Here is a 13,271-nt window from a genome sequence, read left to right as displayed (position 1 = left end):
GAAAAACATGAAGAGGGAAAGAAGCGCTGTCTGACTATATTTTAATACCGTAAATGAAATCAAGCTGTATGTTTTGTAAAAAGCCGGTTAAATTCAGTGGAAACACAACAAATTTATACAAGCACGTGAAAAACCATGAGCAAGACAACGTTGAGCAACAGAAATGGAGAGAGGAGACGAAACGTCTCTCATTGCCCCGACAGACCCAGACCTACAGACTGTCGTTACTGACTGAGCCGTTTCAGTCCTCCAGAGAACATCCAGGTAGATAAAAGTGGTCATCTTAAGCAGCAGTTCATGTTAACTTTCAAAGTAGATATTATAAGTAGATATTATCACATGTTACTGGAGCCCACACAGAAAATGTAATTAAGACCTTGAAAGAACCCAGTACAACATATATCATATTAAACAGTGTTATTTAAGATAAGATAAGCTAATCCTTTATTTATCCCACGATGGGGACATTTATAGGATTAAAGCAACAGGCAGGTGCACACAACACAGAAAAAATTACATAAGGATTGAAAGATATAAGAGGTGGATTAGGAAAAAAACACTGAACATAACATTATTATTATTATTATTATTATTTAATTGTAATAATAAAATAATAATCACAAAACCCGAAAGGTCAACAGTTTCATGATACATCAAGCTTAAATGTCAAAAGTATCAGTATTGTATCAATATCGCCAATGCTCACCCTGTATTTACTTTGGATCGGATCGATTAAAAATTCCTGGTATCGCACACCTCTAGCGGGGAGCTGGGGGGGGGGGCAGCGTGTGCAACTGAGTCGCAGAACTTGAGAGCGTGGAAACGAGTTGCAGAACTTGAGAGCGTGGAACTGAGTCGCAGAACTTGAGAGCGTGGAACTGAGTTGCAGAACTTGAGAGCTTCTGATGGAGCAGATTGCAGCCTGTCAGGTGAAACCAATCAGGCTGCGCAGGAAAGAGAGAGAGGGAGAGAGGCTCAGCATGCAGCCTACAAGCTGCATCCTGACAGTACCCCTCCCACCCCCAAGGCCGGACACCGGACGGCCCAGAATCTCCACGCTGGGTGGGTGGAGGGGGCCCAGGAAGGCGGGCAAGAGTCAAAACTGTATACTGAGGGACCAAAGAGCCAGCGAACACAGAAAACCAAAAGGATCAAAGACTAGAGAACATTAGGGACCTAATAGAGAACACAAGGGACCTAAGGATAGAGAACACTGGGGAATAAAGGGCCAGAAAACACAGAGGAACCAAAGGGGCTAGAGAACACAGGGAACCAAAGGGCTAGAGAACACGGGGAACCAAAGGGGCTAGAGAACACGGGGGACCAAAAGCTAGAGAACACGGGGAACCAAGGCCTAGAGAACACTGGGGAGCCCAGAGACTAGGGGACACGGAGGAACCAAGGCAGGCATACGCAGGGAAAGGAAACAGACGCACGACAGCGCCAAAGGGAAGGAACGGGCGCACGACAGCACCAAAGGGAAGGAACGAGTGCACGACAGCGCCAAAGGAGGAAGACAGATGTATGGGAACACTAGAGAGACAAGACAGGTGTACTGATATGCTAGGGCTCAACAGCGTACGGAAACGGTGGAGCACAACTAGCGTACAGAAAAGCCAGGGAAGAGGACGGGCGTATGGAAATGCCAGGGAAAGAACTGGCGTATGGAAACGCCAGAGAAAGGTACAGGCGGACCATAACACTAGGGCTCAACAGCGTATAGAAACGCTGGAGCACAACTGGTGTATGGTAACACCTGGGGAAAGAACTGGTGTATGGGAACGTCAGGGGAAGCAAGAACGGAGGTCGTCCTAACACGCCGGAACACGAACGGGGGCGTCCTAACGCCAGGGAGCACGAACGGAGGGCGTCCTAACACGCCAGGGAACACAAACAGAAGGTGTCCTAACACGCCAGGGAACACGAACGGAGGGCGTCCTAACACGCCAAGGAAGAGGGAATGCGCCGAGCAGCAACTGGCCGAGCGCGCCAGAGGCTCAGCCGGCGACATGGGAGCGCCGTGGGGCTCTGGCGGCGGCTTGCATGCGCTGGGCAGCGACAGGCTGGCGCACCAGAGGGCTCAGCCGGTGACTAGAAGCGCCGGAGGGCTCTGGCAGCGCCTAAACACGGAGGAAGACAAGACAAGAGGACTAGGCCAGGGATTACAATACTAAGACAGGACTCGAGAGGAACTACAGGGGCTAGACAGGAAAAACAAAACAAAACCAGAAAACTAGGAGGGGAACCGAAACCTAGAGCTTAAACTATAAAACAAAGCAAAAAACAGGGAGACGAGGGCAGGTTCAGCTAAACTAATGAAAAACTAGATAACTAAAGCTAGAATTAAGAACACGAGAAAAACAGGAAATCTAAGGTGAAAACTAAAATCTTGAACCAAAATTCGAAAGCCTAAAGGAAAACCTACAACAATTAAACCGAGCTGAAAATAAACCCAAAGCAAAACAGAAACTCAAATACTCTAAAGAAAACAAAAAAAACTCCTAAATGACTCTAAAACACAAAAAATCCTAGATAAACCAACCCTAAGGTTAAGCCTAAACAAATTAGCAGAAAGCAGAAACGAATCTTCTAAGTCAGAAAAGAATACCAAAAAACAAGACTAGAAACTAAAGCAGGACTAGAACACCAACAAAAAAAAAACGAAACTCAAGAACTCTAAGAAATCTAAGGGATACTGAAAAACTGAGGACCGTTAAATAACTCAAAACACAAGAACCCAAAAAGTAATTCTAAACAAAACAGAAACTAGAAAACGCTGGGCAGCAGGAAGTTACACTAGGCTACGTCAGAGGCGGGCCGCACGGAAAGCGAACCCGGAAACACAGTCGGAGGTGGACGTCGCAACACAGCGAGCCAAACTAGACGGACCACGGGCGGGGCAACCATGAAGTACCGGAGCAGAGGTGGAGCAGACCCTGCCAGCTTCTGCACCAAGCTCTGTGCGTGCTCGGGTTCATCCTATTGGCCGGTCCGTAATTGTCATGATTTGTCTTTGGATGAACCCGGACACAGCACGCACACACAGAGCTAGTTCTTGAAATGAGTTTATTGAACAGAATAAAGGGTTTTGACGAGAGGAACCAGAGTCTTCTATGAACGGAGATGAAGGGTGCAGATGCTGGCTGACAGGAGGAGTAATGGGTGACTGACCGGGAGGAAACTCTGGAGCGGAGGACCTGAAACCGTGTAACCGCTGCAGAACCGGAGACTGTGGAACAGTTGCAGAACTTGAGACTGTGGAACAGTTGCAGAACTTGAGACTGTGGAAATGAGTTGCAGAACTTGAGAGCGTGGAACTGAGTTGCAGAACTTGAGAGCGTGGAACTGAGTTGCAGAACTTGAGAGCGTGGAACTGAGTTGCAGAACTTGAGAGCGTGGAACTGAGTTGCAGAACTTGAGAGAGTGGAACTGAGTTGCAGAACTTAAGAGCGTGGAAACGAGTCGCAGAACTTGAGAGCGTGGAACTGAGTCGCAGAACTTGAGAGCGTGGAACTGAGTCGCAGAACTTGAGAGCGTGGAAACGAGTTGCAGAACTTGAGAGCGTGGAAACGAGTTGCAGAACTTGAGAGCGTGGAACTGAGTCGCAGAACTTGAGAGCGTGGAACTGAGTTGCAGAACTTGAGAGCTTCTGATGGAGCAGAGCTGAGCAGAGTCTGAGAGAAGTGACTTGAACAGAAACCAAGTAGAAGCAACGTCTTCAGGCTGACTGTAACAAAACTGAGCTGACACAGAATACAGGCAGAGACTGAGCAGGAGTGAACACTACGGACCGGCGACGAGAGCAGAAAGAGGTGAGTTTAAATAAGGGTGGAACCAGGTGGAAGCAGTTGGAGGTTAATTGCAGGTGAAACCAATCAGGCTGCGCAGGAAAGAGAGAGAGGGAGAGAGGCTCAGCATGCAGCCTACAAGCTGCATCCTGACAAGCTATTTTGTCTTTCAATGCTGCTATGTCAAAGTGCCGACTTCTTGAATGTGATGTTAAACAACTGTGAATTGAATTAAGAATTGCTACCTCTCATTTAATCCATTTTCACTTGTTTTATTTTAATTTATTTTCTTTTGCATGTTCTTTGAGTAGCGAGTAGTGTTTCCTAGTGTTTATTAAATATAATAATTACTGTAACAAGAAATTATTTGGTTTAATAAATACTAACGTGTGAAATAGTAATTGTTTGGGACATAAAATTCTAAAATTTAAAAAAAGTAATATTTCGATATGAATTGAATTTAAATATCTTTTCACACTAACAGTTTCAAAGAGGATAACTGAAGCCGGGAGCTAATGAAGTGAAATACAGACTGCACTAAGTTATAGCTGTAACTTTTTAAATGTCAAGAGCTGTCAATAAAGTAAAAACATTTGTTTTGCTTAAACTGTAAAACTCTCTCCTTTCAGGATAAAGTGAGTGCCAATGTTACTCTGAAGCTTTCCACTGAGTTATCCAAGCCAACCAGCATTTGTTCCTTTGATTCACCTAAGGAGGTTCTTGTTTTGGACTGCCTCAGAGATGCAATTTTTTGGCCTGAAACCCCATTATTAAAATCAAAATTTTCCCTGAATGACACTAGTGATCCTGCTCATAGCACCTTCACCATTCTCCCACGAAACGGAGGGGGAAGTTGGCAAGTAGGGGATCAGCTGAGGGTTTCGATAAGAATCTGTGACTTTCATGGGCGCCCTAAGAAGTCTGGAGGAGATTTTCTACTTGCTCGGCTGCACAATCGTACTTTTCTTGCAGGAGTGGCAGGGCATGTTGAGGATCATCACAATGGTTCCTACTCTGCTGTGTTCTCTTTACTCTGGGAAGGAAATGCACAAGTTGAGGTAAGACACACTCTTTTATAAATTGTGGTCTTAATCTTCCTACAATAAAGGTTAACTGAGAATAAATTGCCTTGGGTAACCTTGTCCTCATTTTCCAAGCACACAGTATTTTCTAGGTATGTCACAAAGGGTTAATACTGGGTCCATAAGAATTAGATACAATTTGAGAATTTTACATGTGTAATAAAGATTGCATAACTCTCCCAACTAGTTCAAAAGTATTTGTTCAGTAGAATCTTATCCAATTGAGGTTTGATCAGAATATTTTAGATTTTGACCTAAAATGATCAATTTCTAAAATGGAACATTAATACCATGTAGGGCTGTTACATCTTATAAATATTGCCAAAACATCTTATAAAGTTTTTATTCTAATTGTTTTCTACAGGTGACCCTAGTTCACCCCAGTGAAGCAGTCACAGTACTACAAAAACTGACACAGGAGCAGCCTGACAGAATCTACTTTCAAAGTTTCTTTCGGTCAGGCTCAGTCACGGAAACTACCACTTGTAACATATGCCTTAATGCAAACCAGCAGAAGCTGTGCAACTACACTGACATAAACACGGGTGAGCCGTGGTTCTGCTACAAGCCAAAGATATTAGACTGTGACGCCAGGATCTCCCATGCCAAAGGAGGATTCAGACAAAACATCACAGCTATGGAGGAAAAGCTTTTTCAAAGGTGCATGTCAATGTTAATTTTTGTTTTTATTGGATGTAAAAAATGTCAAAATACTATTAATTATTAGGCCTTTGCAACATAAAAAAAACTGAGATGCATGGTTTTGTCAGCTGTTAAGGTTTCTCACCAAGGTGAGCCAAAGGGTCGCAACAGCATGGTAGAACTGGTTGCCTGGCAGTGTCAGTGGCAGCTCTGTGCTGCAAAATGGGAGGAGGGGGTGATGTCAAGCTGTTGCACAGTTTTCTTCATTAAATTAATGACTGCTTCAGGCAACCCAATTGACAGGCCGTGGTAATTATAAAGAAAAATATGATGAGGACAGAGGAGTAAAACCAAAGGGGGGACTAAAAAGCAGGTGAAAACACGAAGATAAACAATTCAATTTGACAGATATAATTACAACTTAATATTTAACAAAGAGTTGAAGGTAACTACTGCATCCACAGTCATGCCAGTTGATAAAAACCAAGTTCTTTGTTACTGCAAAGTCCTTGTGAGCATGCACCTGAATCTCTTTGCTGGAACACAGTCTTTTTGTGCATGTTTCTACATGTACATAGACATGGTGGCTGAGGTTGTCTTTATTGAAATTATTGGATGAGCCACAGATTGGAAAATGACCTTAACCTGGCTAACACCAACCACTACATGTTACTTTGTCCAATCAGCTCGGAGAGTTCTGCTGAATGTCCTTCCTTTCCACAGACAGATTTGATAGGAGCAGTCCTAGATTGATAATGTGCAAAACAGAGAGTGCTACACATTCTTAATCTGGCTTGCCAGGTTCGGGAACCCCACCCCTAAACAAGTTTGCAAAGTCAGACAGAAAAACCAGCAAGGCGTGAAAATGCAGACCACAGGGTGGACAGTGACCAAGATCCAGCAGAACCCCCATATTCGAGCCATATACAAGGTCCTCTCTGCCCACAGCATCAACACAATTTGACTGACTTCATGATGTTCAAATACAGCCAGCAAAATGCCACAGATGTTGCCTTCAACTGCTGTGCTTAATGACTCATATTTACAGATTGTTTTGACAAGGACTACAGGGTAATGGTACAAGTAAACATAGTGGAAGATTTAAAAACAAAAAATCTAAAAGGCAATAACAACCTTGATGAGATGTGGCAATAACAACCTTGATGAGATGTTCCCCATCAAGAAGAGGAGGTACTCTGCCTTGACACAGCTGACGTGTGGAAGACTCTGAGGAGAGTCTACCCACGGAAGGCCCCAGGCCCTGACAGCATACCTGTGTGGGTGTTTAGAGAGTGTACAGGTCAGCTGGCTGGTGTCCTTACAGACATATTTAACACCTCGCTGGACCAAGCCACAGTGCCAGCATTCTTCAAGTCTGCCTCCATCATTCCGGTGCCGAAGAAACCTCAAGTCACCTGTTTTAACGACTATCGGCCTGTTGCACTATGAAGTGCTTTGAAAGGCTGGTAAAGGAACACATTGTCTCCAGTCTCCCCCCAACACTCGACCCGTTCCAGTTTGCCTACCGACGGAACCGCTCCACTGAGGACGCCATCTCCTCCGCTATTCACCTGAGCCTGGCACACCTGGAGTAGAAGAATACCCACGTGCGGATGCTGTTCCTGGACTTAAGTTCAGCGTTCAACACCATCATCCCACAGCATCTGGTGGGAAAACTGGAACATCTGGATCTTCTGCACACCTCTTCGCAACTGGTTGCTAGACTTCCTCACCAAAAGACCTCAGTCAGTCCGGGTCGGACAGAACACCTCTGATGTCATCACCCTCAGCACAGGCTTCCCTCAGGGCTGTGTCCTGAGACCCCTGGCTGTTCACTCTGATGACACACAACTGCGTCCCCAGGTTCATCACAAATCACATTGTGAGGTTTGCAGAAGACACAACTGTGGTGGGCCTGATCAGAGACGACAACGACAGGGACTACAGAGAGGAGGTGGAGCCGCTGGTGGGCTGGTGCAGAGACAACAGCCTGATCCTGAACGTGGAGAAGATGGAGATCATCATCGACTTCAGGAAGAACCGCCCTCACCATGCTCCACTGCTCATCAACGGCTCAGCTGTGGAGGTGGTCAACAGCACCAAATTCCTGGGGGTGCACATCACAGACAATCTCACCTGGTCTGTGAACACCACGTCACTGGTGAAGATGGCACAGAAGCGCCTTTACTTCCTGCGGAGGATGAGGAGAGCCCACCTGCCCCCGCCCATCTTCATGACCTTCTACAGAAGCACCATAGAGAGCATTCTGACCAGCTGTCTCTCTGTATGGTGTGGAGGCTGCAGCGCCTCCGACTAGAAGAACGTGAGGAGAGTGGTAAGGACAGCACAGAGGATCATCGGGGCTCCTCTTCCCTCTATTAAGGACATTTCATCACAGCGCTGTGTGTCCTGAGCCTGTAACATCGTCAGTGACCCCTCACACCCCCACCATGGACTGCTCTCCCTGCTGACCAGGTTCTGTAACAGCTTTTTTCCCTGTTGCCATCAGACTGTTGAACTCTGAACTGCCCTCTGTGTTGTGCAATTATACACTGTTTAAAGTTATTTAATATTAATAAATAACCCTCTGTCTGTTAAGTATTGTCTGGTGATAATCAGCTCTTAAGCTGATATCAAGACAATGGTTGAAAGGGTTGAATTCGAGCACTAGCGATCTTTAAAATCTAAAGTTATCAAAATTGCCTTTAAACCGACATTAATATTTGATATCAATGCGGGAATAAGGCTCGTAGCACCATCAAAGGATGGCCGAGCAGAACGGTTAAGCTTTAATGCTTTAAAACGAGCTCCTTTTGAAATGTCTGGAACCGGATGTTAGCAGGAGCTAATAGCATTTTGGCTAGCAGGCATTCAGCGATTGCAAATAAAAGATTTAGCTTTATTTTTATGCATAATGAGTGGGCTGGATAACGTAAACATTAATGTCCCATAAATGTATGAAACCCTTGTGGAGATAAGTTTTGTTATAACCATAAAAACACACTCGACAATGACATGGTACCGAATGCTAGCAATGAGCTACCTCCATTAGCCCCTTTTGTTCAAAGACACCGTGTGCAAATGGTTTACAAACATTTCCCAAATGAACCATTTAAACGTTCCCTTTTGGGTCCCTCTGCCAAATCTGTCTTTTGCCTCGTGTGAGTTTGTCCAATTTGGCCATTTCAGGAAGGAGCATTGAGAAGCAGGGAGAATCATCGGTTTGTTGTTGGCGGGCTAGCGCTTAGCTCTGCAGCTATGAGCAAACCAACAGCGTGGTCGGCAGCTTAGTGAAGCGTGTTCTGGGCAGCCTGGAGGCCTCGACCAATGTCCATTAAATAGTGTGACCGTTTAGCTTGTCTGGTGAGGGAAGGCATCCACCGTCTCGCATCTGCTTCCCTGCAACAGCTGACAAAAATGAACAAAGCTGTTTTGGCATCCCTTACTTTGTGGCTGGTTTGCGCAGCAGTCAGAGTGCAACTTAGCTCTGTCCCAGCAGTTCCTTCCGATGCCAGGGAGGTCCTCCAGTGAAGAAGGCAGACGACTTGAGCAGACCCTGGATCAGGCGTGGCTGGCCCAGCTACATTTCTTCAGATGTCCCAGCAGAGGGGGACCATGTGGCCTCATGGTTCAGCCAGCCTTCCTCTCCTCCTTTTGTCTAAAGGAGGGAGGAGGTGATGGCTGATAGCTTTGTCCTGAAGAAGTAAGGTCTGAAGACAAGTCTTTGTCTGTTGGGGAAAACTTTTATAGCCATAGGGAACCCCTGCTGAGAGAAGGGCCATCCCAGCTGAGTCTCTCTCCTTTGTGACTGTGTGGAAGTTCTTTGCTTAAAATGCATTTTGATTCCCATTGTACATGTTCAAATTAACACAATTCAGCCATGGTGTGATGGCACTACACTCTGCATCACATTTGCATCCTTATTTGGCACTATAAATGTTGCTGAACTTTCATTATCCATTTGCCTTTTTGCACCATTATTGCCTTTTTGCACCATTATTTTTTGCACATAAACAATGGCTGAACATTCTTCTGTATACTGTTCTTGCACACTGTTTTTCTCCTGTAGTGTTACATTCTGATCACCGCTGCACTTTATGTTGCAATGCTGCCTTATTGCACCTGCAATCCCATTACACTGTTGTATGCTGTATGCAACGGAATTTTGTTCTGTATGCATGTACATACAAAATGACAATAAAGTTGTCTAAGTCTAAGTGTTCACCATGCTAATAAGTGTGTAATTTTGGCAATTATGATTATTAGTTTTTCTCATTTTCCTTTAATGGCTATACCTGCTTTGTTTCAGTGGTGTCAACATGAAAGTCTCCATTCCAGCTTCAGGACCTGCAAACGTCATTGTTTTGCCAAAACCAAAAGGTAAACTCCAGCTTTTCTACAAAAGTGGAAAAAAAAGATCCACGATAACAATATATTTCGAGTTGATCCTTTTTCCTCCTCATACCCCTGGTTCTGAATGCAATGAGTTCACATTGTAAATTGGGTAGTTACTTTCTTAAATAACTGAAATTTTGTTACTCCTTAAGCTGTCACGATAACTGATTTAACATTAAGACTATGGACAAGAATAGTCCACAACTTAACTTCCTTTACTAAATCCCATAAGACTGGGATATTAAAGACGAGTCAAACTGCAAGCTAGGTTTGAGTAGTGTTGGAAGGAAAGATTTGTCAAAAGTGCCCTTATTTGGCTATAATAAGGTAGGGAATTACTTGCCAGGGTGCCCTAATATTTATCTACTTTTAGTTGTTTTATATCTGTTTTTGGGCCCTCCAGGTGGAAACCAAAGTACTGTTGAGACCAGAGCAACTGGTTATTACTACCAGGGTGCATGGCAAGCACTAGATGGCACCGCAGTTCAACAGTTTAACTCCACAGCAATCAGCCAGTGTCTGAAAGGCAAAACTGTTTACATCTATGGGGACTCCACTGTTAGGCAGTGGTATGAATACTTAACCAAGGCGTTACCAGGTATCTGTCCACAAACATGTCTCACAACAGTTAAAATCGGTCTATTTTGCAGTCCAACGTGTTCTGTCTTTTTTTCTAGAGCTCAAGGAGTTTGATCTGCAAAGCTCAAAGCAAACTGGTCCTTGTATGGCTTTGGATTTTGTGAACAAAGTTTTGTTGACGTTCCGCAGCCACGGCCCTCCCATCCGTTTTGGCAGCATGCCTGTCAGTCAGCTGCATTACATTGCCAATGAATTAGATCGTGTGGCTGGGGGGTCAGACACTCTTGTGGTTATAGGCATCTGGTCTCACTTCAGCACTTTCCCTATTGAGGTGTACATCAGACGTCTGCTGAACATTCGAAGAGCAGTGGTGAGACTCTTGACCAGAGCTCCTGCTACAATGGTCATCATCAGGACTGCAAACCCCAAAGAGCTGACACTTTACGAAACTTTGACTAACAGTGACTGGTTTTCGCTACAGCGTGATAAGGTACTAAGAGCTATATTTGAAGGAGTGAATGTCCGACTAGTAGATGCTTGGGAGATGATCCTGGCTCATCACCTTCCACACAAACTCCATCCCGAGTCTGACATAATTAAGAACATGGTTGATGTTCTTTTATCCTATATATGTCCTATAGCTGGGAGTTTTAAAAGTTCCTTCAAAAAACTGGATTCTAGGCCAGAGATTTGTATTGAGAAAGTGTAGGTTCTAATGAACGATTGCACCTACTTCTGTCTTATGGCAATGACTGGACTTACTGACCAAACCAAAAGCACCATAGGTGACGTTCCCTGAAAATGTCTTTTCAGATTAGGTTCTGTATAGTTATATGTATTAGTTCCTTCAGCTGTTGTAGAGAGATTGACGATGAGCCTATGGAAAAGGGAATGAATTGATAGAGCGGGGGAATACTATTTTAGCTAATTTTAGCTATTTTAAGCAACAGTAAACAGGCTTAAATTTGCTTGTGTCATTTGTACAACAGAACTGAAGATGGGTTTTGATGGGATTTTCCTGTTCATGTTGTGGTTGAATGATTTTGAATTAGTTGATCCAGCTGGTGTCCTCTGCTAGTGCAACATTTGCGTAAGTCGGATTTTTTTATGTTTTTGGCTGAGAAAACCATGACAAACTAAACTATTGTCTCTTATGGCAGTGTGGAGGTTAATACCTGCTAACTGTTGACAGTTTCAGTTTGAATTATTTCAAAAGTGCTAAAATTAGATAAACTTGGAATAATTCTGTCTAGCTTTAGCCTTTTACCACTCAAATGTATTTTTTTGTATTCTAAAATTAATATAACATCTTCCTACTAAAGGTAAAAGAAATATTAGATATCTGCTGTTAACCATGGTGAGGAATCTGACTGCTCATATGTGTTCCACTTAATTTACTCCTAAAAAATCTTGATGATTCAATGATAATGTTTAAGTATAGATGTAGATGTAGATGACTATTCAAGATCCCCAATGCATGTTCAATCCTGCATCTATCAACGTATATTGCATTCACACTTGCCTTATTTTAAATCAGAAAAGTCTTGGACTGAAATCTATGGAGTCAGTGTGGCTTCAATGAGGCATTTATTCTTTTTTCTCCTTGGCTGAGTTACTACTGAGGATGTAGGCCCTATTGGAAAATGAATATTAAAATACATATGGTCAATTCAATGCCAGTTAACAAAAAAGAACATAGGGCTGGGCGATGTGGCTTAAAAATTGCAGATTTTACTATTCCAAATCCGATTAATCGTTTTTTTTCCTCCTTTTTGTGTCACAAAAATAAATTAAATAAATTATTTTGAAAACTTGCTTTCATGTCAAGTATTTTGCCTGGGAGTTGACCTGAATTCAAAGTGCTACTAAATACATGCTGTAAAACAAGATGGTGGCCATGCCGTGGTAAACAATGAAGATATAACAAAATGTTTGCTGCTAGTGATTTTACACAATGAGCTATGAACATACTTCACTTTTGTAGCTCAAAAAGACTAAATATAAGTAAATTAAAGTGTCCCGTGTTATGGTAGAAAAAAAGTTACCTCTTTACAATATTTTGACTATATATTTTCCTAAACATATATTCAGCAATTCATGCTATTCTCTTCGTGGAGGCCCATTGAGTGATTGGCAATATAAAATCCAGATTTTAAAAAAAATTTATCTTAAAAAATTGTAAATCTAAATTAATCAATTAAATTAATTTATAAACCAGCCCTAATATAATGTGTCTGTTATTCACATGCTAAAGTTTTCTATCTCTAAAGACAGACATTAAAAATGTTACATAAAGTTACATCTGCTCAGCTGAGACTTTTTTTGTAGTGTGGGATGAAGAAGACCTTTTGTTTTTGTGCATCTAAAACAGATGTTAAACTTTTTAACATACAAACTACTGCAATCTCAAAAACATTAACACTGTGAGCTGGTTATCTTAACCTTGCTCAGAATCTAAAAAACAATAGGATTTGCTAATTGTTGTGCTCAGGCCAGTTATCCTATACAGAGGATACTCTCCAGATTCCCTTTGTGTAACTGCTGCTTAAATTGAGCAGTACAGGTTTGACTCTGTTGTAGACAAAATCCTGATTTGTTGCCATCAGTCTTGAAGAAGAATTTGCATTCCTTGAAGAGCCTGAATACAGTCTGGGATATTAACACCAGTTTCTGGATGATCCAAAATGGTGTCCTTTTCGATTTATCACAGGGACCTAAGGTCTCATGATGCATATAATCCCCACAGATAACATCTTGTTTATCCTCCTGTTAGAAAATGTGATAA

The 13,271-nt window shown here is 43.0% G+C and overlaps 1 protein-coding gene across 1 annotated transcript; it reads left to right on the top strand.

The window, feature by feature from the left end:
* Positions 1-2,905: 2,905 nt before the first annotated feature.
* On the top strand, positions 2,906-12,411 carry LOC105923551 (NXPE family member 3). Its single transcript, XM_036130707.1, has 7 exons — positions 2,906-2,960; positions 3,778-3,812; positions 4,418-4,846; positions 5,235-5,530; positions 9,822-9,892; positions 10,311-10,505; positions 10,585-12,411. The coding sequence occupies exons 1-7, from the start codon at positions 2,906-2,908 to the stop codon at positions 11,193-11,195; spliced, it is 1,692 nt and encodes a 563-aa protein (XP_035986600.1). The 3' UTR covers positions 11,196-12,411.
* Positions 12,412-13,271: the final 860 nt, after the last annotated feature.

The sequence above is a fragment of the Fundulus heteroclitus genome, unplaced genomic scaffold (genome assembly GCF_011125445.2).
Source record: "Fundulus heteroclitus isolate FHET01 unplaced genomic scaffold, MU-UCD_Fhet_4.1 scaffold_374, whole genome shotgun sequence".
In the NCBI taxonomy this organism is placed as follows: Eukaryota; Metazoa; Chordata; class Actinopteri; order Cyprinodontiformes; family Fundulidae; genus Fundulus; species Fundulus heteroclitus.
This window is presented reverse-complemented; position numbering and strand designations above follow the sequence as displayed.

Bases quoted from the DNA above. Each gene is read 5' to 3' on its own strand.
- LOC105923551 (XM_036130707.1), top strand. From the start codon at position 2,906: ATGAAGTACCGGAGCAGAGGTGGAGCAGACCCTGCCAGCTTCTGCACC. The intron at 3,813-4,417 runs GTGAGTTTAAAT...CTCTCCTTTCAG, and splicing joins GGCGACGAGAGCAGAAAGAG to GATAAAGTGAGTGCCAATGT. The intron at 9,893-10,310 runs GTAAACTCCAGC...TGGGCCCTCCAG, and splicing joins TGTTTTGCCAAAACCAAAAG to GTGGAAACCAAAGTACTGTT.